Source organism: Lycium ferocissimum, chromosome 10, assembly GCF_029784015.1.
Source record: "Lycium ferocissimum isolate CSIRO_LF1 chromosome 10, AGI_CSIRO_Lferr_CH_V1, whole genome shotgun sequence".
Classification (NCBI taxonomy): Eukaryota; Viridiplantae; Streptophyta; class Magnoliopsida; order Solanales; family Solanaceae; genus Lycium; species Lycium ferocissimum.
In genome coordinates this window covers 28,246,846-28,273,499 of record NC_081351.1, presented here as the reverse complement: position 1 = coordinate 28,273,499, position 26,654 = coordinate 28,246,846, and the positions used below count along the sequence as shown (strand labels likewise).

The window sequence follows — 26,654 nt, the reverse complement described above, 5'->3', positions numbered from 1 at the left end:
TTATATAGTTCTTAAGCGCATCTCCTGAAAACAAACAAGAAAAATAATTTAAGAGTAAATATTGATCGATGTACATAATGAGTTCAGATGTGCAGATCATTGTGTACACAAAAAACGAAAAAGAAAAAAAGATAGTGCATTCAACATTGATTGATTGTATCAAATATTCAATAAAAACAGGTCCCATTTTATATGATATACTTTCCTAAAAAAGTTTGATTCAAAATATTGACAAATTTCTATATTCGATTACCCTTTTATTTTTTATTTTTTATTTTTTTATTTTTGGGTAATAAACTGTGAAATATTATTATAGACAAACAAAAATATACACCTAAAGAGCACCTCAAGGATTAAACCACCTTCTATGAAGGGTATTTGCACCACAGAGGCCTCGAGTAGAAGAAACAACTAGTTACAAAATTCTGAATAAAAAAACTTCATTTCTTGTTTTCTTGAAACCTTTAACCTAATCTATTCTTTTCTTAATCTCTTTCTATATCTGTGTTGCTATTATTTCTATCTGTACAGTTTTCCCATTGAATTGCTTGCACTTCCTAGCTTCCCAAATGTGAGATATCATTGCACCCAAGATTGTTGTGGCCACCTCCTTTTTGATTTTTAATTTCGAGTTTGATTTTTAATAATTTTAGCTAATGTTTGCAAGTTTACTTTAACCCCTATCTTCACATACGGATTAAAGTAAGTTATATTAAGCGACCCCTAAGCAACCATGACAAATTGAGAATCCTTAATCTCCCTTTTCTGGCGATCTATTTAATTAAATAAATTATTGTCATAAATTTTATAATAAAAAATAATTTACCAATTAAATAAGTTAAAAGATAGAAATACTATTTGTACAGTCATGTCTAAAGAGATAAGCATCGATAGCCAAGTAAATTTTATAACAAAATCACATGCATGAGATTTCCCGTATTTAGAAATATATACCACATACAATAAAAATTAATCAACATTCTAATCTGCCGCAAGATTCTTCTTTTTTACATTGTTGTTGATCTCTATCAACAAAGTCGAATGCATATATCCTCCATATTTGTCGCTTCCAACACAACAAATTCTTTAGGAGCCGTTTGGACGTATTTGAAATCGAAATCTTGGATTTAAAACATATTTGACAAATCAATTCAAAATTGATATTTTTCAAATATTTTTTTTATTTTTTCGTATTTTTGATGTTATACATAAGCAATTTTTTTTTCTTCCACAAGTTGTAAAAACTATCAAAACTTTCTCAATTCTTATATAAGCTTACCAAATGAGTCAAGTCGTAATATTTTAAGGCTTGCTATAATTATGATTAAATATATGTACATAACAAAATTAATACGTTACTGAATGAGAACTTTTGATAAATGAAAATTCTCTAAAAAATACAACATCAATTGATCAAACTTTAGTTCAATAAAACGAAAAAGTTAACATGAATAGTAATGCGACTACTCTTAAATATAATCCTCCCACATAAATAAAGGTTGGTAGAAGTTAATGAGGTTGGTAAATGATTTGGTTGGTGCGAGTAATTGTTAAAAATATCTACTAACGTCTGAGTCTTTTGTTACAAAGTATAAATTTATGGGTCAAGTTTTGCATTTAATTTTTTTGAAATCCCAATGATAATTTGAAATTTCATCTCATGAGATGAAATCAGCATTTAGAAATGCTGATTTCTGATTTCATCTCATGATATGAAACTATAATATGAAATCGCATGTCAAAACACCTAGAATTAGTATCTTCGGTAGAGATAGCTCGTTAATCTTCAAAATTTGTTTTGCTTTCGATTAAAATGATCAGAATATGTATATCAGCATGTGTAGGTAATTATTAAGTTAACTACACATATTACTACTGTTATATATGCATATATATCAACACAAGCTGCAAAGATGAACAAAAGGCTATGGAGAAAGAGAGGAGAGAGGGGGAGAAACAAAAGTTCTCACTCACGGCAAATGAAAAATCCAGTAGGGCCCACATTTTTACAAAAGTAACTAAAAACTTGCAAGTCAGCGCGTGGCATAGGAAATTTAGTGAGACCTACACTTTGATAAAGCTATCAAGTACGCAGATAATCATGGAAAATTCCGGAAATAGCCCTCCCTGACCCGAAGCTCCTCTCCGTAGAGGCTTATATGTAAGTAGTAACTAGTTGCAATGTATCCATGTAGTCGAGTATTTTGTTCACAAAAGATGAATAATCTTTTGGCAGTTCTAGTTGAAGCGTTAATAGAGGAAAACAAATAATTTAATGCATATCATAATCATTGACTTCTTATACAATTACTAATTCATAGTCATTACTCACTTATATATCTTTTAGCTCATTGATTAATTTTGTATCAGATAAATTTGAATTCATATGGATGATAATTTGACTCGAGCTACGCTCTTGTAAAATGGCTTCTTTTAACTGCAAATGTTCAACGACAAGAGCATCAAAGCAAATATATACAGAACCCAATAAATATATCTACTTCCCCGACAATTCACCTTATGCGACCACATACTTAAACTTCTAAATATGCAAAATATGATTCTGTGGAACAAAAGTTCGTTATGCATTTGTACTTCTCTAGTTTACTAATTGTTTGTGAAGCCGAATTCTTCTTGCAGACAATTTACCACTTAGAGACATGATAAGCACATGGAAATGTCTACTCTAGCTCCAAAACATATAGTCACAAAATGAGAATCTTTTTTATTTTCGTAACTTCGCCAGTAATTTATGGCAGAAAGTTACCCATGCCAAATATGTATACCAAGCTAATGGATGTAAGATAAGTAATATATATTTTCATCTTGATGTTGATTCTTAAGATTTATCGTTTAAATAAGAATAAAGACTCGATAGGTAAAAGTATTTACCATAATTTAGTCCGTGAATTCCTTCCGTGGTGGCCTTTGGTTTTTCCTTTTTTCCGCTCATCCTTATTTCTCTTTAAAATGTTGTGAAAAGTTGCGTCTTATAAACTTGCACAAAAGTAATTACACTATTACAGTAAAAATAATTTCTAGGGACTGCACGTGCTAATCCTAAATGTGTAGGATTTAATGGGAATTAAATCAAGATATATTTTTTTTTTCAATCAAAGATAGTACCAACTTTCACTGTATATTATATATACAAAAAAGGGGAACTATACGCATCGTTGCTGCACACGTGGAAGTATATTGAGTACAAGAAAATGTTAGGCGTTGCTGCAGAAAACAAAAAAGGACAACACAATAACCCAGCTAAAAAGTTACAGTTTAAGATAATAAAGCAGTGAGAAAAAATCATAAGTAGTACTATGCAACCAATGAGAGAGCACAAGCTGGAAGAGGACGACCCGAAGATCCTCTCTCTTGCCGCTGGAATTAAAATTAAATCAGATAACTCAATTCCCCAAAATACCCCTACAACCCCTTCCATCAGCAAAAGGACACATCTTTAAATTTAGTGGCCTACCCTAAACTCCTCTCGCTAGCGGCTTATATATAAGTAGTAAAGTAATATATAAGTACGTATTCCCTTCAAAAATAAATTTTTGTTTTTACTCGTTTACTTTCGCATATTAAAAAAAGAAAATTGCTTTTGTTGTTATGGTAAAAATGAACTGAGGGAGTAATATATAGGTACATATATATTATGTTGGGGTGTACATTGTTGAAAGAAAAATCAGGGGTCAGTATTTTAAGCAAGAAAAACAAAAGGAAAATTGTGCAGTCTTTGTCTTTGCTTCAAATTCTTATCAAACACAAACATAACCCACCATCAATCAAATCATCTATCAACGCATAACCCCACGAGTCATACTTTGTGAAAAACTTTTTCTTCTCAAAAATTTGGAACAAAGCAGACAGTAATAATCAGATATCTTCCAAGATTATCGGTAAATAATGGATATTGATCCCAAGCAATACGAAGACATTGTAAGTTATTTTTGTTTATTCCGGTAATTTATGAATAAATTTTGTTCCTTTTCATGTTCTATTATTGTTTTCTTGACGAGGAGATTTTCTAATTTTTAGCTTTTCTTGGTTTTGCTAAATACCATTGTAGACCCTTTTGTTCAATCTTTTGAATCTGTAATTTGCTAATAATTGACTTTGACACTTCTTTTTGACAATTGACTAGTCGTATCTGTGGCATTGTGGTTCTTATGTATATGGGGTTCGCTTAGTTTTTATATTCATGTAATTTTTGCTTGTTACATGCTTGTTCTTGTATCTCTTTTTTGGTCTTGTTCTTGATCATTCGACAAATAGACTGGAAAGGGTTAAGAAACAGGTTTAATTTGGAAAAGTTCCTTTTCTTTGGTTGAGCAAAAAAGGAGATTGAATGACAGTTAGCTTTGGCAGAATGAAAGAATAGAAAAGAAATTAGGGAAACCTTGTTATCTTATACTCTCTCCTTCCTAATTTTTTGTGATCCTATTTTGCTTTTGGATGATCAATTTGACCAATTGCTGAAGCCCCCTAAGGCATGAGTAATGTGTTCGTTGAATATCGGATTCGGATTGAGATTATGTAAAAAGAATACTACAAGTTGCAACCTTTTCCCGTTCTCAAAATAACGAACAACCACCCAAGGGTGTGGCGTAGTAGTCAATGAGGTGAGTTGCGCATCATGAGGTCTCAGGTTCAATTCCCAATAGAGACAAAAACACTAGGTGATTCTTCCCATCTTTCCTAACCTTGGTGGACAGAGTTACCTTGTACCTATTGCTGGTGGGAGGTGACAGGTATCCCCTGGAATTAGTCGACGTGCGCACAAGCTGATCGGACACCACGGTTATCAAAAAAATAAATAACGAACAAGTATTATACTTATAGTGGTAAACATATATCATGGCTGTTTGTATATGCCTCTATGAAATGAGAAGTGAGAACGGTGCTGGGAAAAAAAGGGGAGGGGGGGGGGTATATGCATCGGTCAACAAGTGTGACACTATGATGATTGAAGATACTAAAAAGGACATGATAGACCTAAAACACGAGGTGTTGTCTCAGGATACCTATAATCTCTCGTAATCAATGTAGGTAATACAATGGGAGAGAATGATATAGACTGTACTAGTTACTAGTTATTATTATACTTATATTAGGTCTGGTGTTCTTTGAGAGTCGTGTTTTATGTTAGTATAGGGATAACTGGATAAGAGAGATTTAGAGAACTTGTTTTAGAGATCCTTTAATTTATCCTGAAAGAAAAATTATTTAGTATTAACAATGAAATGGGCTCTGAATGAGTATAGAGGATCCGTAATTTCGTATAGCCGATCCTAACTGGTATTAGATATAGCCAACTCCGACTGATTTGGGATCGAGGAATAGTTAATTGGTTGATAAAGTTAAAAGTTGACTTTAAGATCGATCTTAAGAAAATACTGAAAGTAACATATTGTCAGAGAAGTTTGTTTTGTTTGTGGACTCTCTTTCAATGTTCTGTGTTGGAAAACTTTCATAAAACAAAAGATCTATGATTCAAATGGATGTTTGTGCTGTGTCTAACTTCTGATTTGCTTTTTGTGTGCTTCTTCAATAGGCTGTCAATGACAATGATATTTACAACATTGTCATGTCATATCTCGCGCATAATTGCTTCACAGACACGTTGGAATCTTTTACGGCCTCCACTGGCATGAAGCAGACTGCTAATCATCTGGAGGATATGGAGAAGAGAAAAAGTAAGTGATAGTTTTCATCAAGCACAAATTGCTCGTTCTTTTTATTGTGTTACAATCTGACATTAACATTCCTTAAGCCCCTTTTTTGGTAGTGGTTTGCTTCTAAACTTTGAGAACAGTTTTCCATGATAAGTACACCCCCTTTTTTCCCCGATGTGTATTTTTGTTTGAGAAATAGTCTTGTCTGCAATAGCTTGTTTCATTTTGATGGCATGCTATTTTTCTGTCGATCTTCCCACATGCATATTTTGCATGCCTACTGCCTATTGTGGATATCATATTCATTTTGATATGTCAAAAGCCTATAAACTTGGGGCACAAATTTTACTTCATCGTTATGAGACGTTGTCCTCCAATGCTTGATGATTGACTGTGTAACACAATGATTGAAGGTGTTGAAAGAGACGAGATAGAGCCAAATAACATGGAAGGAAGTTGTCTCAAAGACCTACAATCTCTAAACTCCACGCGACTTAGCAGAAGAAAAACATAATAGAAGCAAGTACACATATAGGCAATATTAGCTAGTCGGAAATAAGGTTTGGTCAGTGTTGGTACACGTATATTAAGTCTAGTATGGACCGAGAGCATTCTCACCTTGGTTAACGAATGATGTGTCAATGTTAGGATAAGCATGAGATTTGGAGGATATTTATTTTTAAGTGGCAAATTATTGAGTATTTGAATGAAACAAGCCCTAATGGAGCAAATTGAATATATAGAATTCAGATAACTAACCCAATTATCTTGGGATTGGGAAGTAGTGTTGTTCTATTCACCTCCCATGCATAGGAGCTTTCAGTAAAGGAGGAGCAGATTTGAAAATGTTATGATGAGCCGATTTTGTTTCCTTTTTTTCTTTCCTCTTTATTAGTTAGTTTATCCACATCACAGTAAGCAATGGAGTTATCTGGATTCTGGTGTTCCCCTTATTAATTTTAGTCTTTAGAAAGTGTTTGATTGATGATTCTAACTACAGAGTTATCTCCAGGGATTTATCATTTGGCATTAGAGGGGAGTGTACTGAAGGCCATTGAACTTACAGAGCAGTTCGCTCCTGACTTATTAGAGGAAAATAAGGATCTTCATTTTGATCTCTTGAGCCTTCATTTTGTTGGACTTGTCTGCTCAAGAAAATGGTGAGCACAGTATGCCAATGGCTTAATTGTCAAGGATGAAATTCACTTTTCTGACTATTTCTATCTATCTGTGGCAGCACAGAAGCTCTGGAATTTGCACAGGCAAAGTTGGCTCCTTTTGGAAAGGTGCAGAAATATGTTAAAAAGCTTGAGGTACGTTTCTTCCCTAGTGAATCTCTTAGATATTCTCTTCCAATTCCCTTGTACTTGTCTAAATATTGAAGCTTTGTGGCAGGACTTCATGGCTTTATTAGCTTATAGCGAACCAGAAAAGTCACCCATGTTTCATCTATTAAGCTTGGAGTACAGACAGCAAGTTGCTGATAGTTTGAATAGAGCAATACTTGGTGTGTTTTTTTACGGGTCTTTCTGATGTCGTGATTTCTAATCACTTTAATTTCCCTCCTCACTCATTTTTGTTGTCATGCTGCTGGCAGCACATTCAAACCTCCCCAGCTATTCTGCGGTTGAAAGGTTGATGCAGCAGACAACTGTCGTAAGGCAATGCTTAAGTCAAGAATCCAGTAAGGTTTGATCTTAGAGCTTTATTTAATGAATTGTTGCTTAGCATTCTGTGGACAGGGAGGGAATATAGAAGGTGAAAGAAGTGTTAAAAGAGAAACTTTTCAGATAGGAACCGCTAGTGATTCATCCCAGGAGCGACATAATTTCGCCTATCTATTAGCTACCCCTACCCTAGGCATTCAAGCAAAGCAGTGGCACAGCTAGAATTCTGGCTAGGGGATTAAATGATACACTTGGGGTTGGAACCCGATTTGTACCACATTTACAACTACAGTAGAAGCTTCTCTTCCATTAAGGGGGATTCAACGGTTCATATATATATATGTATATACACACACAAACAATAGGTTTTTTTACCCTATGTGCGCAGTATAATTTTTCAACAAAGGGGGTTCAGCCCCTTCCTAGTTAGCTCCGCCCATGCATGCAAGGTTTTACAAACCTGCTGTTGGACCAAGACCACTTGAAACTTTGGTAGTTCAAGATTCTTGATGATCGGATAGAGTTGAAACTCGGGGGATAATGTCCTGCTCCACTACCCTTCTCCATTTAAATACTAAACTTTTGATGACTGTTGTGTTGCAGGAAGGGCATCCACCATTTTCTTTGAAAGACTTTCTGAAGAGCTAGGTGAGCTGATTTAGGAGCATGATTCCAGCCCCTGGGGGAGCAATTACTGCCCCTTGAAGTCCATTCGCAGCTAGATTCACATTGCCAACTTTCCGAAAGCAAAAATTGGGATGGCTGATTATGGGTTGTCTGACGTTTTTAAGACCTCACGAATCAGTCCTTGGGGCAACTGTGAGAGTATTAAAGTTTTACTGAATACCACGATACCACTTGTGGCGATTTGTTTATGCTTAGAATGTCATAAGTGAATGTGTTAGTCAAATGCTTTGTTAAAATGGTAATTCATTTGCGCTCGACATGAGAAGATTAGTTTAAAAGGTGATGGTAAATAAATGATCGATAAGTAGATTGTCTTAGTTCGTTTTTCTTCTTAGTGGAGGAAAAAGTGAGGTTTTTCCCGTGGATAGTATCAAATTTTGCTCACTCTATCATAGAGCCATCAAGAAAGTAGACTATCAAAGTGCACAGATAGTCGATTTGCGGACTGCTATATAACCCATAGCTGAAGCATATAAATTTATGAAAGTTTTAGCCGTTTCAGAATCAAACTTCAGATTTATGATATTGAAGTTGAAAAAATTTGCGTCTGAAACTACTATAATCGGACGTATACGACTTTGAAGTTTGGCATATTGCTTTTGCAAGTAAACTTCAGATAACTCTGTTTGAAGTTTGGTTTGGCAGTCACAAACTTCAAACATTTTGCCTAAAGTTTGGTTGAAAAGTCTCGAACTTTGGAAGTTTGGCAAAAAAATTTATATGAACTTTGATAGTTCATTTCATTTCACTGTGATACTTCATCCATGCTTCCATGGTACCTCAATTTAATTTATTCTTTTTTCAGCCCAAAATTGTTCAAATTAAATAGAATTTTATGAAAATTTACAATACAATAACTGAAATACTAAGAACAAAAAGTGTATCTTGTATGCTGATCGCATAACACTCAGTGGCCAGTGCCATGAAATATATGTTAACTAACCTGTTTGATCGAAATTTTTGAAAAAGTGTTTTTTCAAAATTTTTTTAAAAATTTTTGTGTTGTTTGAAAAGTGTTTTTTCAAAATTACTTTTCAAAAAAATCTTTTGTATTAAAAATAGTTTGTTTTAGCCTATTAATTTAAAAAAATCACTTTTGAGCAAAATTCATTTCATTTCATCCATGTTTCCATGGTACTTCAATTTTTTAAAAAGTTCAAATTAAATAAAATTTATTTTTAACTCAAAAGGTCTTTTAAAAAAAGTATTTTTTAATTTTTTTTTATTTTGAAAAATGCTTTTTTAAAATTAACGAAAAAAGGAGAGTAGCTCAAAAAATTTAAAAATCGACTTATTTTCTCTCAAAAAAGTGTTTTTTAGCCAAATACCTCACTTTTTTAAAATAAGCACTTATTGAATTTTTTTTTTGGCTAAACTGGCTGTAGATTAAATAATTTAAAGAAAAGGATAAAACTTGAAAGCATAATAATGTAAAAACAGCCTACTAGATGCAATTTGCTTAAAAAAGAATTCCAGCAAAGGAACATATAAAATGGAAGTTAATCCTCTAGTTCTATCCTCTAGTATTCTGGCGCCCAACAACAGTACATTTTACAACTACAATGGTGTCTCACTTGTCTTCTTCTTGTTCATATCTCAACCTTCATTTCACTAATAATGATTCCTCTCTTTCCTTCTCTTCTACCTTATCCTGTCCTCTTCAACAATTCCCACATAGGTACAGCTTCTACCTTAATCTTGTAATTAACTATGGTCAGCTATATGTAATTCATTGAGCTTATATGAACTTGATGAAGTTTTTTACTTAACAAGTGCAATTGCTTAACAATTTTGTACCATTTTTACCTCTACTCCTAATACTTAGTACAACAGTAGGAATAACAAAACATAAAATAAAGGCAGTTAATTTCGCACTAGGAGATAGATACGAGTTTCTTATAACAGTTAATGTATATATTTCTTTGCTGCCTTCTGTTTGGCTATATAATCACTTGGGTTTTTTTAGAGTTCTGTTAAAGGATTGCACTTATTAGAAACAGTAAAAATTATGTTAAAGAGTTTCTTAAAAGATTGGGGGGAGGGGGACTGTGTATAAAATGCCTATACAGGTAAATTTGAGAAAAAAGTTGTGAACTTAAAATGATGCTTATTAAAAAGATTACGACTCACCCAATGTTTTCTTTTTCTTTCTTTTGGAATAGTTAGCAATATGCACCAATTTTGTTAACATATGAGAGTACTTGGGAAGAAAGGAATAACAGATATTTTGAGAATATACAGTTTTTTTTTTTTTGTTTGTTTGTCAAATTTAGGGATTTGCAGCTTTTGTACTCTTTAGTGTAAGTTCAAGCAGAATCATGATTTTAATGCCTTGGATATTTCTTCAATTCCCTCCATATTTAAGGGAATCTTTAGTCCTTTTGTTGTACATATTAGCATCTTGTGGTGCAAGTTAATGTATACTGTGAACTTCTGCTGGGGTATTCTGTTTGACTATTAGCGAGTACCGATTTATCATTTCATGGATTTGGTTTGGTTAACTTGTGTTCCGATACTTTATTACATTCTTTTATGTTCTTGTTGCTATAATGTATATTGGACTTTCCTCGCAGTGCTTCTCAAAAGAGGAACAGTAATGAAAATTATAGAAGCTATGCTGTAAAGTGTGCACTTGCAAAAACCAGAATGCCTCCTTCGCCCGCTTCTGATGCATACATAAGAGAACCTCACAAATATTTTGATGAGGTGATTATCACAGTTCGTGCTGGAGATGGAGGGCATGGTGCCGTTCTTAGTATGCCCAACCATAAAGCTCCATCTAAGTCCGAAGGAAAATTTGGCAGAGATAAGGCAAAGAAGAAAGCCTCTTATAAAAGGGACTTTGATGGCTCAATAATCCTACCAATGGGGGGACATGGTGGCGATGTTGTCATTTGTGCAGATGAGAGTAAAGATTCACTGTTGGAGTTTCACAATAAGAGAAATCACAAGGCGAAGCGTGGGGGGAATGTTGATTCCATGGGTGTGTTAACATCTCATATGCAAAATGGAGCTACTGCACCAACATTGAGAATTCCCGTTCCACTAGGTTTGTTCTCCCTTTGGATCTCTAGTGTGATAATAGCTCTAGCATGCATCAGAAACTCCTGTGAGAGTTTAGACTCATGGATTTACTTTGAGATTATTACATTCTTTTATTTTCTTGTTGCTATAATGTATACTGGATATGTTCTGTTTTCTCAACTTAGACACTTCATTTGAAGCTGTTTAAGAATAGTGATTTTTGTATTTTGAAAGGTATACTGCTGTGTGATGCCAACACTTCTCATCTCATGCTTTTCCATATTTTCCAGGTACTGTTGTCAAACTTAAAAGAGGAAAGTTTTTGGCAGATCTAGCTAATCAAGGTGATGAAGTTCTTGTTGCAAGGGGAGGACAAGGAGGGGTGAGAAATCTTTGGGTCTCATATATAATTGCGATGCTTGGCATATCATGCTTCTACCAGTTTTTTAAAGTAGTTAGTATCTCTCTTCTACACCATCCCCTACCAAATATAAGAAAAATAAAAGAAAGAAAAAGGAGCAAATTATTTCGCTTTTTTTGGATATGTTCTTTGGTGCTTGAAGTATTTCGTTGTGACTAATAGATACTGTATTACTTATTTGGAACTGCATGCCTGGTCTTTGATTCTGTGCTACATGGTTGTGGCAGATTAGCTTGTTGGATGTTCCAGAGCACAAAAGGAAACAAATGACGAATTTGTCAACAAATATAATGAGAGATGAAACCGATAAGGTTTGTATAAGCCTAATCTTTAAGAGACATCTGATTTTATATAATCCTTTCGCCGTGTCTGCTAGCATGCCAATGAATCTTATGATGCATGATAAGGAGCTTAGAAAAAAATAATTTTATGCACTTAGCTGATACTAGCTTTCTAGTGTTAGTGTCATGTGATCCAGCTATGTAGTCCTGTATTCTGTCATGCTATGCTGGCAAAAGGTCTCTTTCCAAGTGATTGTATTTTGACGAGCTAACATGCTTATCTGACTTGGGCGAATAGTAAAAGTGTGCTGAAAACCCACAAATGTGTTGATAATCTGATGGGACTTACTAAAGCCAGTATGAATATTGGTAGTAGTTTTTGGACTTAATACACTGTACCTTTTTGTTTCACTTTCTCGCAGGTTTTATCTTTTGGCCAGTCTGGAGAGGAAGTTAGCCTGCAGTTGATACTGAGAGTTGTGGCTGATGTGGGTCTTGTTGTGAGTATCTTTATCAGACAAACTTTTCATATTTGCAGATATGTGCACAAACTTAATTAGCATTCTGATATCCATGATTCAGTTGACATGTACTAATATATGCCGGTAAACACTGATGCATATATCAATTGATATTACATTTCAACCATTCTCACATTTAGGTAGGTCGTTTACTCAATTAGCCAGGCTATTATTCAAATCCTAACAGAGGTTGAAAATGCCAAATGGTTTCTTCTATCTTTTTAAGCCTCGGTGGCAGAGATATCTGTCACATATTCTGGTGAGATAGCAGGTATCACACAGTATAGTCGAGGTGCCCGCAAGTTGGCCGAACACCATCCTTATAAAAATAATGTTGAGAAAAAGGAAAGATTAATTCTAGAACCTTTATCCTCTTTATTAATTTATGCATTCGTAATTGCTAATTTTGTGAGCCTATTTTGTTGGATGCTATGTCTGCTTAGATGTCTATGCATCTTTACTACTTTTAGAATTGAAATGATCTCTGAACCTGAGGCCGTAGAGAAGCACTTTGCTTTTTGGCTCTTACCCATTTGACCTTATTTGTTTTTTTAAATTATGCATGATGTTAGATTTTTGTTGACTTTTTAGCTTTTGGATCCCCAAGGACATATAGTGTCATTGGGACGAGTACAAATAAGTAATAACATGTAAAATGTGGATTATATTGGTCAATAGTAAAATTTGTTTGTAGTGATACATCTGGATGCTCATAGCCTGATTGGTTCATTACATTAAGTGATCATATATAGATGCAACTCTATTATTCTTCAGTTATCTTCAACTCTTTGACTTTGCTCTTTCAATTTTCCTCAGGGACTTCCAAATGCTGGAAAATCAACCCTATTGGCTGCCATTACGCATGCAAAGCCTGATATTGCTGATTATCCATTCACAACGCTGATGCCAAACCTTGGACGTCTTGATGGTGACCCAAGTTTAGGGGCAGACAAATATTCATCTGAAGCAACTCTAGCGGATCTGCCTGGTCTAATAGAAGGTGCACATTTGGGAAAGGTATGTCTATTACATTCAGTTATCACTCTACTAATTTGAGGCCTCAAACCTTGTAGTTTTATGTTTTACTTATGTTGCTCTACAAAAATGAAATTTGGCTATGCATGTGTCCCTAATTATCTTATCAGGGTCTAGGGCGTAATTTCTTGAGACACTTGAGGAGAACAAGATTGTTGGTTCATGTTGTTGATGCAGCTGTTGAGGACCCAGTCGGTGATTACAGAACTGTAAAAGAAGTAAGTCTAATCCCACTCGTTAAACATAATTTTTGTCATAGTTAATTAGTTATAACACCTTAGTTGCGTCTTAACAGAAGAAATAAATTTGGAATCACACAGTTGTAAGGTTCTTCTTCATTGACCCGATTTGGTTTGACAAGAAAATTTAAAGTTCTCTTAATTTGACCAGTTTGCCGTAGAGGCATCTAAAGAATCAACTCTTGATTACTATTATAGCATATGGCTTCAAAGATCGGAGGTGGGACGAATTGAAAGATAAACTTACGTAATGCACAATTTCTTCCTATTTATTTCCGTAGAATTATTTCACCATGCAGGTTCCTTCATCTTCATTTTTGAGCTGCGCTGTGATTTTTTGTTTAATCATTTTGGATTAAGTAAGCGCTAAGGTGGACAAGGAATAAAGTGTGTGGAAGTGATAGGTTACATGGATTCCCATGACCATCTCGGTTATTCGTTAGCTGCTATCTTTAACTGGTTTTTCCAACTAAGAAACATTTTACTTTGCTGGTTTAATAACCTTTTTATTTATTAAAATCCCCCTCTCTACTCATAGATGCATATTAGTCTTACATACAAGAAACTTGATCTATGTGATGTGTTTGTTTTACTCTGTAATATTTATTGCCTCATCATAGAGAGATCCATTTTTTATGTTCTCTACCTCATGCCATTTCATTAATGTCTTGCCTAATTGGTTTGGGCAGACCAACCACTACAGCAAAATATGCTTTTAGCGGCAATTAGTTAACGACAATAACTAAATTGCTGCTAATTGTATTCTAGAATCAATTATTACCGGCAATACCAAACTTTAGCCCTAACAATAAATGCCGCTAAAGGCTTTAGCGACCTTGGATCTAATGACATTTAACCAATTGCTGGTAAATGTTTTTGTGGCAATAACTATTGCCGCTAAAAGGAAAATATATTGCCACTAAAAGCCTCTTTTGGTGTAGTGAACTTAGCGCTCAAGTATTTTTACCTTGGTCTGTTAAAAATGCCATAAACTTACTTGTATCACATCATTGTTTTGTAGTTTGCCTAATTGCTTTAGTTAGGGGTGACAAAATTTAGCCCATGAAAATATAACCCGTCCAACCCATTCAAGTTTAGCTCAGCTCATTTTAGCCCAACACATTCCAGTCCATCTAAAAGTTGGGCTAATATGTAGCCAAATTGGGGTGATATGTAGCCCGATTGACCCATAGAATTTTGTCAAAATATTTTCGAAAAGACATTCTTTTTTATTTGATATGGGATATATAGCCATACAACAACAACGACAACAACATACCCAATGTAGCCATAATGAAAAAAATATAGCTTTATTAGGTAATTAAAAAATTATAATAGAACAAACCAAGAAATTAACACTGGTAAGAATTGGGCGGGTTGGGTTATGTCCTGCTTTTTAGCCCAGTTTAGCCCACCCTATTTCAGCCCATTTTAGCCCAACTGATTGACCCACCCATTTGACCCTAGCTATAGTATATTTTTGCTGGAGAAGTAGTTTCAAAGCTACTTCTATTGTAGCCATATTGCATACTATGCTCATCCAGTCTCTCTGTTTTATGGTTGACCTCCCAACTGCAGGAGGTTCTTATTTTGGGTGGGGGGTTGTTTCACCTTTCTGAGTAAGTCGCTGCTTATCGACACTCCGGTATCTTCTTTCCTTGCTACTCTGCTGAGGGAAATGATATCTTATTTGCAGGAACTGCGGATGTACAATCCTGAGTACCTTGACAGGCCATACCTTGTAGTGCTAAACAAGATTGACAAACCTGAGGTATCTGGCTCTGCATAACTTGCTTTCACCTGCAAAAAATGTTGTATTAATATGCATCTTGTCAAGGGCCATCAAGTTTGTTAAATATGAAAGATATGGTTATGGCTTTGACAGGCAATAGACAAGCTTCCTACCTTGACCGAAGAAATATGGAAAATTGGGTGTGAGAGAATATCTTCCGAACCTGACCCAAGCTCTGGAGCTGTGGCTGAGTCCATTTCTATTGACGAGAGCCAAAACAGTGATCATTCTTCAGGGTTATCTGCTAAGGATCAGAAGGTTAAAGAACTTGAAGAGTATCCACGCCCTCTTGCTGTTGTGGGTGTTAGTGTACTGTAAGTTCCTCTGTCATCTATCTTCTTCTAGGTTTACAGACATTCAAGCCTCAAAGATCTTATTATTTTGGAAAGTTAGACATGCATGTGTGACTTTTATAAAGCTTGTAATATAAGTTTCTTCCTCCCAAATTTTTCATCAGGTTCTAGATACATGTGATGTTGCTCTCACACTGTCATAGAAGAAGTATTTAGTTAGAAACGAGTATGCCGCTCCAGTTTGGAACTTTAGATATTCCTCTATGCCTTTTTGTGTCTAACACAAGTCTTGATTGTCCATATAATATATTAGGCTTATAATTTCCTTTTATATAACCCTCAGGGGTTGGCCTGGTGGCAATTGACTTGAGCCTTGGGGTGCTCCCTTTCAAGGTCTCAAGTTCGAAACCCGCTGGGTGCAAACAATTTCTGAGGGTCATCGGACTGGGGAAACCCTGAATTACCCGTGGTGCATTTGCGGGAAACTCCTTGCCGAGGGCCTGTGCACCTCCGGGATTAGTCGGGGCTCAAAGAGACTCGGACACCCGGTGCTTAATCAAAAATTTCCTTTTATATGGTTGATGCTGTCATATCTGTAACTATGTGATTGTCCCAACCAAGTTCTAGGAATGAAGGTCACTTGATATGCCGTCAAGTAGGCATTTTGAATTAATTTTAGGCCATAATACCAAGGAATAAGAAAGAAAAAAGAAAAAAAGACACTTCATATTTTATTTTGTGCTCATCATGTACTGTTGCATATTTTATGGATTCCGTATTTGATAAATAAATTATGTTATTCTCCAAGACAAAAAAACAGCTACAGTTTCAGACTTTCAGCCAAACCTCTTCAGCACATATATATATTTACATGTTATTGTGAGCGGCCAACGGTGAAAATTCTGTTATGTCTGTTGCTTGTAGGAAAGGGATTAAAGTCAACGAGATGTTGAAGGCAATAAGGGCGGCGCTACGCGAATCCCAATAATACAACCTTGATGCTATTGTCAGGTTTTTGTCAGGAGAGATGAAGTTTTATACTGTTAAAATGATTGGCTGCCTCTTAACATTTTATGGACTACTATTATAGAGGCAAAGTTTGTCAGCCAACTCTTCAAAGATTATGTGACTTTACGTTTGCACTGCGAGTCTTTGGGATTTGTACGTCGGCCATCTCATGCCGGAAAATTATATAGCGGCTGTGTTGTGTATGTGAATATTTTGAGACCCACCTATGACCTTTTTGCTCTAATGTATTAAACCATAAAGGGAACAAAATGGTGTACGCAACTTTCATCCTGTAACATTAGGTGTACCATGTGAAATATATATACGCAATAGCCTGAAATTATATTGCTGAAATTTTAACTTGATGGAAGTTCAGTTAAATTTGGCTGTTACTTGTTTTGGGATTGAGGCGTTGACAATTGAAGTTTGTATAGTACTCCCTCAGGTTCAAAATAAGTGTTCACTTAGCTTTTTTATTTTGGTTCAAAATATGTGTTCGCTTACAAAATTAAGAAAGGAATTAACTTTATTTTTTCATATTTGCCCGTATTTACTCAAGGTGAAAAATAAGCAAGAGTCTTATATTAATTAAGGGTAGTTTAGTCAAAATACCTAAAAAAAAATTTAGTACTTGGTGTTTTCTTAAAGGGTGTGAAAAAGGCTAAGTGAACACTTATTTTGAATTGGACGGAATAATAATTTCTTTTAAGTAAGGTGATTTCATGAAGTGCTTTAAAGCAAATCAATTTATTGTAAAATCAATTAATGCCACGAAATCGTTTAGCACATAGTTAACAAGCTCATTAACGATAATTTTGGACATTACTCAAAATGGAGAAGGGTCAAATATACCCCTGTACTGTGAGAAATGATTTAAAATATATCGTGAACTTGATTGTGTTTCACATTTCATACTAAAAAAGTTACGGATATTTTGTTTGGATATTGCTATTTGATATATATTCAATTTCTTATTTTTTTTTTACACGTACCCAGTTTTAATAAATATTAGACATGTGATGTTTGAAGTTTTATATGACTGAAATTCAGATATTTCTATTTGAAATTCAAGCAAAAATAGTTGAACTTTAACATATTTACGTGACCTTAGGCTTGTTAGGCAACACATGTGTAAAGTTATTCCGAAGTAGTGCAAAAATTTGCTATTACAACATAACTTAAACAATAACACCAACATGGGGCATCCGTGCACTTCCCTCTTTCCTACTTTTGTTCTTTTTTCTTTCGGGTTTTGGGGATCGTTACTCATTCAAGCATTTGTCTTTATGACTGATGGCTTACCTCATCATCTTAGTAAATGCTTACCCGTTGATGTTTGTATTAAATTACTGACTCGTCGAGTTTATTGGATGATGAAGTAAGACATCGGTCATCATAAAGACAAATTCTTGAATGTGTAAAGACAAAACCCGAAAAGAAAAAAACAAAAGTATGAAAGAGGAAAGGGCACGGTACCCCATTTTAATGTTAAGAAAATATCTTTTTCAGATCTCTTATGTGTTATTTTCATATCTCTTATGTTTAGAAAATGAAGATCTCTTGTATAAAGATCATAAAATTAAAAAAAATTTGTAAAGGACCAAAAATTTATTTCTCTTTGTTTAAGTTGTGTTGTAAGTTTGTAAATTGTAAGTTAATATCACTGGATCTTAAGTGATAAATTTGTGTACGAAAGACATTTTATATCCACCAATTTGATAAACATCCAATGTATTCTCTGTCCCAATTTATGTGATACATTTTTTTTAATTAATAAAAAAAAATGATACATTATTAGAAATAATTTAGCTTAAATTTTCCCCCTAACCTTTTGTTAGTGAAGTGAATGAAATCGTTAGATTTATTGCTTGTTTTACACCAAATTTTAATTTTTTTTCTTAAATTCCATGTCTAGTAAAATTATACTGTCACATAAATTGGGATGAAGTGAGTATACAATTGTTTTACCATCTCATTTTCCATGATTCACAAATCACAATGGTAGTATAATTTTTCTTGGGAAAAGGAGCCTACCCCAAATATTCCTGAAGGGGTAAATTTGGTTGGACAGTGGTACAAAGATTTTTGTACTTAGCGCTAGCAGAAAGTTCAGACAAGAGGGACATGTTTTTCTCGGCCTCACAAAACTTGTGTGAAACCACAGAAAATTGTTTAAAAAACTGCATTAGTTACCCACAGTATCATCTACCATACTATATTACTGTAGTAGTTATTCAGTTTCTGTTTTTTTTTCTTCTGCTTTGCTATTGAATGCAAATGCATATCCAGAGATGAATGAACCTGTACTAAGTTCCAATTCATACAACTGTTATCCATCAGAAATGTAGACCGACACGTAACTATAAAAGAAGCCAGCTTTCTTCCTACTTGTCTCTATACTTCATGTGCTAAAGTTTTGGAGTTTCCGTACTTATCCCATTTCCATGTTTTTCCGGGAACTGACGTAAGCATTTTCTCATCCTTACTCTCTTTTGATTTTTGTTTTCATCGACCAAAGCATGAAAAAGTGGGTAGTGGTTCCTGATGAAGTGGAAAAAGTCGGTTCACATTTACAAATCTTAAACTACTCCCTACAAACGTTTTTTTAATTTTATCTTTCTCTTTAAAATTTTACTGTTAGTAAATTATTTCGTATTGGTCCTTAATTTTAAGGAGCTCCATAGCAATGGCGGAGCCACTCATGTTCAAAGGGCGTCAATTGACGTCCCTTCGATAAAAAGTTGTACTATGTGGATAGCTAGTTTTATTTTTATACATGTATACTATATGTTGACCCTAATTTTAGTGCGATTGGGACATAGTTGTTATTTTTGTAAATATTATTTGTTGAATCCTATCGGTGTAATCAAGGGCGGCCCAAGACTATTGATGGTCTAAGCCAAACTTCAACTAGAGGCTTTAAGTTTTTTTTTTTTTTTTTTTTGAAAAGGAGAAACACTTTCATACTACGTACTTTTTATTTGAAGTCTATTTATATATAGAATTTTTGTCGGAGTGGTGATATTTTATAACTGATCACTTCTAATATTTTTTTTTCCAGTTGATAATATAATTAATATATTCAATCTCTCTTAAGACATTGTTTTAACTTATAAGTAAAATTTTATCAATTTTAATTCAGAATTTTTCTTGGCAAGACAATTGTTTCAGAAATTGTTAATAATATTTCATAAGCAATATAAGCATTTGAAAAAGAATCAAGTTTCTTAATTTTAATAATCCCTTATGATTTACTTTAATATTTTTTTATGTAACAGGATTCATAGACAACTTGACATAATTAAATTATAATATATAGTAAAAAATATCAAGAAGAACAATTTTTAAATGGAAAAAATGTACTTTTTACGATTTGAAATTATCTTAAATTTTTCAAAGTAAAAAAATCATAGAACCTTATTAGTGAAAAATGGGGCCCCAAAAGTTTAGGGGCCTAAAGCTTGGGCTTTAATTGCTTTGCCCAAAAGCCGGCCTTACTGGTGTTTCATGTTTCCTTGCCATTTAATTTTATTTTTTATTTTTTTAGTGAAAATCTTTGTTCCCCCACTACTCAAGAACAAGTTACATGTCAAAATACTTCCAGATAAATTATTCAAATTTGTCCTTCTATATATTGTTGATTATAGGTTAAAATTATCTTCTACTATATTTTAGTCGGAATGGTGCTATTATTAATTATATTCGTCACTTCTTGGCTAGGAACTGAGTGGTCTCTATTGTCCATATTACATGTCAAAATACTTCAAGAGAAATTATTCAAATTCATCCTTCTACATATTGTTGACTATAGGTTAAAATTATCTTTCTACTATATTTTAGTCGGAATGGTGATATTGTCAACCGCATTCGTCACCTTTTGACTAGGAACTGGGTGGTCTCTATCGCCCATATTTATAGAGATGCTAATTCGGTAGTTGATGGTTTAGCAAATTTGACATTTAGTCAAGAATCTCATTTTGAATGACATTCACACGTGCCTTCTAGCATTTTTTCGTGTGTTGCAGAAGATGTTTTCAGGGTCTTATTTAGTTTCGAACTAGTTTCTTATTATTTCAGTTCTCTTTAACAAAATAGAAAGGACAGTTACGGAGTAATTAGTCAACATAAAATATAAGAATATGGATGATCAAAGTAACTGAGGATAAAATTAGACTATTTGTATACTGGAGAAGCTACTTTTGACCCTTTCTCAAAAAATAAAAAGGAAAAGAATGAAGAAGAAAACCTTAAGCAGTACTCTTAGGTGTAACATCTTGTCTTCGACACCTCTGCTTCAGTACAAAAAAACGCATAAGCACTTGCATGAACTAAAGACACAAACATGCATGTTTCTAAAACGAATTTAAAAACAAAAAAGAAGAAAAAAGAGATAGCAACAAGATCAAATGTAGCACTTGACAAGTATCAAAATTCTAACCATGGAGGTAGCCACGTATCTTTGAACAGTTCCCACCATCAAAGCCTTCACCAACTATAAATCTCCTATCTAAAACCTGTTTTGATGCACACAAACTCAAGGTTTTCTTCTCTTAAAAAAAATAAAAAAAATTCAGTCCCATTTTCCTCCCCACAATGTCAACCTTCTCTGTTGATGATCCAAGAAGATCTAAAAAAATAACCCAAGCCACTTCCAGAAAAGGCTGCATGAGAGGCAAAGGTGGTCCCGAAAACGCTAGCTGCACCTATAAGGGTGTCCGCCAACGTACTTGGGGCAAATGGGTTGCTGAGATCCGCGAACCCAATCGCGGAGCCAGACTCTGGCTCGGCACCTATGGGAATTCTTACGATGCCGCTGTGGCCTATGATCACGCGGCCCGTAAGCTCTATGGTGCCGAGGCCAAACTCAATTTGCCTCATCTGTTCAACAAACAGGCCCAGGCTGAACCCCAGGCCCAAGTAAAAAACTCCAGGCCCAACACCATTTGTGCGGCTCCTGCTCCAGCTCCAGTTCCGACAACTGTTTACAATGGGTCTTCACCATCAACTTGGAGTGTTGGAAATGACACCTCTCTTTGTTTCAACAATGATTTTGGTACCAACAATTTTTCTGCTAATGATCCAAATGCATTTATGTGTTTGGACATCAACAAAACTGCTGATGAAGGTTTAGATGAAAATATTAATAATCAGCTTGGTGGAGAAATGTGGAGAGATTTGAATATGTTGCCAGTAATTGATGATTCTTCTATATGGGAAGAAGCAAAAGCAACAACTTCATTTCAAGAAGCAGTGAATGATCCAGGGTTATATGCATGCAACTTGGATGATGGAATTAACTATCCTCCATGGTGTGGTTAAGTACTTCTTATTTTATGTGTTTAATTAGCTCTCTTTTATATATATGGTGAAAAATATATATAAAGAAAAACAATGCTTGCATACATGGTATATAATTTACTTGTATAGGTATTAGAGCATGTGTATAGCTCTATCTTTAAGTTTATGTGCAGGAAGTTACTAAAAGTGTCTAGGGTAATTACGGTGACGTGTACTATAGTGTGTTGAGAAGCATATATATGGACTGAAAAATGTTCAGCTTGTATTAAGCAATGAAAAAAAAAAAAAGAATTGTAATATATAGATATATGTGTATATATATCTAACTCTACAAGTTTAGCAGTTATCTATATGATGCAACATTATACGTTTCTCAGATTTTTGAGATTTTTTGCTTAGAAACTATTGGTTGATATCGACATGCATGCGCTCCAAGCTTCATGTCACTATTTATTTATTTACTTATATGAGTTTGGTTGAGATTAAGGTGTACCGACGCGCATGAGATTTTTACTATTAAGTTAGTAAAAAATAGTATAAATTATACAAATCATTATCTTACTCTTTTTTCCGGCTATCGACTTCATATGCATTTTCATATAAAGCGAAGTCTATAACGCGATCGATACAAAATCTTTTATAATATACCACGTGTCAAAAATCATCCAACTCATTACTGCCTATGCTTTTTTAATCCGCCTCATTGCTGCCTATGCTTCTTTAATAAACTATATAACATGCATGGTCGAGTTTCTAATATGTAAAAGCACGCTATTTTCAACTCGTAAAAGCTTAACTTATATCTTGTCAAAAATATAAAATTTTAGCCGAAACAAAAATTTAGTGACTATCTTTTTTAGCCATTTTAACACCATCGGTGATGACGATGACCGAATCTAAAAAAAGGGTCTAGGGGTAGTATTACTTCCCAATCAAATCTATTCTGCCTTTTTCTTGGGATTGGTTCTTGTTTGTATATCGTTATTCTATATTCTAAAAAAGGAGATGGTAATGGTGACGGTGATGGCTGAGTTAAAAAAGAAAGGAAGAGGTGGTGTCTGTGGCATCACCAAATTAACCGATCTAAAAAAAAAAAAGAAGAGGGAGGTCGTTATTGGCGGTGATGATCAAATCTAAAAAATGAGGAGGATCAGAGAAGGGTTGGTGAGTGAAAAAAAAAAAAGTATGGTGATGGGCAGATCTGAAGAAAGAGGAGGAGGAGAAAAAAGCGGTGGCGCTGGCCGAATCTAAAATGGGAGGATAAAGAGGAGGTGGCAGTGGTGGTCGAACCAGAAAAAGAAAAAGAAGTAGATAATTGTGATGTTGCCCAAATATGGGGAAAAAAGGTGATTTTGGTGTTACCCGAATCTTAAAAAAAGATGGTTGTGATGTTACCCAAATCTGAAAAAGAGGTGGTGATGGTGGTGACCGAATCTGAAAAAGAAGGTGGTGCTGGTGGTGATCGAATCTGAAAAAGAAGATGGTAGTGACCAGGTGGTGCTGATGACAATGGTTTGGTCAGAAAAGAAAAAGGAATGGAATTGGGGTGATGATCAAATCTGAAGAATAAGGAGGATCAGAGGGAGGTGGCTAGTCAAAAAATCATATGGTGGTAGCACAATCTTAAGAAGGAGAAGGAAAAGAAGCAAGTGGTGGTGGTGACCGGATCTAAAATGGAGGATTAAGAGGAGGTGAAACCTAAAGAAGAAAAATGAATAGGTAGTGATAATATTACCCAAATTAGAAAAAGAAGGTGTTGTGGTTGAATTTGAAGAAAAAAGAGGCGGTGATGGTAACGACGATGGTCAGATTTAGAAAGAAGAATAAAGAGGTGGTGTTGGTGGCGGCGGCACCACTAAACCGATCTAAAAAAAGAAAAAGAAAAAGAAGGAAGTGGTGGTTGGTAGTAATCCACTATAAAAAAACAAGGAGGGGGATCAATGTGAAATGGGGGTGGTGAGTGAAATAAATGTATGGTGGTGGCCAGATCTAAAGAAGAAAGAGGAGGAGATGAAAGCAGTGGCGGAGACCGGATTCAAAATGGGAGGGTTAAAAGGAGGTGGTGGTCTAACTAGAAGAAAAAAGAGGAGCATCTAGTGGTGATGTTGCCCAAATCTAGAAAAAAAAAAAAAAAAAAAAAAAAAGAGGTGGTTGTGATGTTACCGAATCTTAAAAAAAGATAGTTGTGATGTCATCTATATCGAAAAAAAGGTGGTGGTGGTGATCATATCTGAAAAAAACATGGTGTTGGTAGTGATCGAATCTGAAAGAGAAGGTGGTGGTAGCCGAAATTAAGAAGAATGAGGTGGTAGTAGTGACGGTGGTTAGATCAGAAAATAAGAAGGAAGAGGTGGAATTGCAGCGGCGAAATAACTAGATCGATCTTAAAAAAAAAGAAAACGGAAAAGGTGGTGGTTGGGGGCGATGATCAAATCTGAAGAATAAGGAAGAGGACCAAAAGGGGGAGCGGGTGGCTAGTAGAAAAAAATACCACTTTCTTTTTTGGGTTCGGGCATCACTACCACCTCTTTTTTCAAATTTATGTTATAGCAAAATAATCTTCATTTCATTTTAGATTCGACAACATCACAACCACTTGTTATTTTATTTTTTCCAAATTTGGGCAACATCATCACTACCTCTTCTTTTTTCTTCTTCTGGTTTGACATGATTGTCAGCTCCTCGCAATACTCCCTTTTTAGATCTGTCCACCCACCACCACTTCCTTCTTCTCCTTCTCCTTCAGATCTGCAAAAAAAGTGATGTTGGTAGTAATCAAATCTTAAAGAGAAGGTGGTGGTGGCCGAATTTGGAGAAGAAGGGGGTGATAGTGGTGACGATGGTTAGATAAGAAAATAAGAAGGAAGAAGTGGAATTGCGGCGGTGGCATAACTAGATCCATCCAAAAAAGAAAAAGAAAATGGACAAGGTGGTGTTTGGGGGCGATGATCAAATCTAAAGAATAAGGAAGAGGATCAAAGGGGGAGGCGGGGTAGCGAGTGAAAAAAATAACACCACTTGCCTTTTCTAATCCGGTCATCACCACCACATCTTCTCTCAAATTTAGGTAATAGCAAAATCATCTTCATTTCTTTTTAGATTCGACAACATCACAACCACTTTTTTTCTTCTTCTAGATTTGGACAACATCATCACTGCCTCCTCTTTTTCTTCTTTTGGTTCGACATGATTGCCATCTCCTCGCAATAATCCCTTTTTAGATCCGGCCGCCCACCACCACTCCCTTCCTTCTCCTGCCCCCTCCTCCCGCCACACACACCATAAGAGTTTTATGTTATAATAATAATATAACAAAATTCTTGTTAAATTAGATTTAAAAATTATTAGATTAACTATTAGTGGTTGATGTCATTTTTGTCCCTCGGAGGTCTAAGGATAGTGCTAACGGTCTTTTCTTCATCTTTCTTCATTTGTTTTTTCTTTTAGTTTATTTATATATTATGAGCATTATTACTATTTTGAAAGTGAAAATATAACTTCTGAGCACTTTTTGGTTTATGTGGTTCACTTTAATTCGTATGAGGTTCGATGGGGGCTTGACCCTACACGCACGTGACCTTCTTAAAAAATTATCTCCAAATCGAAGATCGGTTTAACAAGGAACATACGCGCATGACCTTGTTCAAAAATCATCTCCAAATCGAAAATAGGTTTAACAAGAAACATCCACCAAACAAGGGTTTCAAACGTATTCATACTCCAAAATGTTTTCAATAAAAGTATACATACTTTAAAAGATAATTTCAAAACATAGAGAGGATTTCACAACATAGACATATTTCAAGAAAGATTTTTGAAATTTTGACATGCCTCAATTTCCGCTCAAACGTATTCCTCCAAGTTCAACAATGGATCTACAATGATTATTAATGATAAAATTCAGAATTTTAACCAAATTCTAAGAGTTCCCACCCTTATCGAAAAACTATGGCTTTTTGTGCCCAAAAACATGTTCTTGATTCCCCCATGAATCACCCATGGATTACTATTGATTCTAATACCCTACACCACTCCAAATCATCTAAATAATCTCATTAAGGATCAAAGAATATACCTTTAAGAAGTTTCTCAAAGTCTTCTTCAATTTCTCTTTCTTCAGTTTTCAAGAATCTATAGTTTTGAATGATGAACTAGTGTTAGTTTGATGTTAGATTGATCTTGTAGTGATGGGAATTGATCAAGAACTTAGCTTATATATTTTGGGGAAGCATTAGGGTTGTTTTCTCTCAAAAAGTCGGTCAAAACGAAGTGGGGAAAGTTAAAACGAAGTTTTAAACTTATAGGGTTTGGAACCAGAAAATTGAGGGCTCGTGTCACCCTTGAGTCTCAAGGCCAGCACGAGGACCTTCCCTGTGCAACCCTTGCATTGCAAATGTGTCACACAAGGCCAAAAATCGATCTAAAACATGAAAACTCGCGCCACCCTTGTGACGCAAGGATGCCGCGACTGCCGATAGGGTTCAGTAAAATGTGTATAACTCCTAGCACAGAGCTCCATTTGACCTCCACCATTTATGGTTGGAAAGGTATTTTAAAGATCTAAAACTTTTATGTTTTGAGTTTTCTCAGATTCCTAACATAACTACCCGAAAACTAGGCATAAGTGAGGACTACCTCATACTTAGATGAATTTAAGAATTCTTACGAACTTCACTATTTGGTTTGGCTTCAAAACTGCCATCTTCCACCTGA

General features: G+C 34.9%; 3 protein-coding genes across 4 annotated transcripts; all 3 read left to right on the top strand.

The window, feature by feature from the left end:
• Window positions 1-3,673: 3,673 nt before the first annotated feature.
• On the top strand, window positions 3,674-8,404 carry LOC132033173 (uncharacterized). Of its 2 annotated transcripts, none has more exons than XM_059423061.1 (7): window positions 3,674-3,939; window positions 5,555-5,696; window positions 6,688-6,835; window positions 6,913-6,988; window positions 7,071-7,182; window positions 7,273-7,359; window positions 7,946-8,404. In XM_059423061.1, the coding sequence occupies exons 1-7, from the start codon at window positions 3,907-3,909 to the stop codon at window positions 8,002-8,004; spliced, it is 657 nt and encodes a 218-aa protein (XP_059279044.1). In that variant the 5' UTR covers window positions 3,674-3,906; the 3' UTR covers window positions 8,005-8,404. The 2 variants fall into 2 exon arrangements, with proteins under 2 accessions (XP_059279044.1, XP_059279045.1); XM_059423062.1 differs by having other exon boundaries at window positions 3,675-3,939; window positions 7,273-7,364.
• Window positions 8,405-9,539: 1,135 nt separating this feature from the next.
• On the top strand, window positions 9,540-17,005 carry LOC132033172 (probable GTP-binding protein OBGC2). The gene is made up of 10 exons (XM_059423060.1): window positions 9,540-9,707; window positions 10,603-11,078; window positions 11,344-11,435; window positions 11,702-11,785; window positions 12,178-12,255; window positions 13,093-13,293; window positions 13,422-13,529; window positions 15,247-15,321; window positions 15,436-15,656; window positions 16,560-17,005. Exons 1-10 carry the CDS (start codon window positions 9,592-9,594, stop codon window positions 16,621-16,623), a joined length of 1,515 nt encoding a protein of 504 aa, XP_059279043.1. The 5' UTR covers window positions 9,540-9,591; the 3' UTR covers window positions 16,624-17,005.
• Window positions 17,006-20,002: 2,997 nt separating this feature from the next.
• LOC132033171 (dehydration-responsive element-binding protein 2D-like) lies at window positions 20,003-23,852 on the top strand. The gene has a single exon (XM_059423059.1). It carries the CDS (start codon window positions 21,237-21,239, stop codon window positions 21,960-21,962), a length of 726 nt encoding a protein of 241 aa, XP_059279042.1. The 5' UTR covers window positions 20,003-21,236; the 3' UTR covers window positions 21,963-23,852.
• Window positions 23,853-26,654: the final 2,802 nt, after the last annotated feature.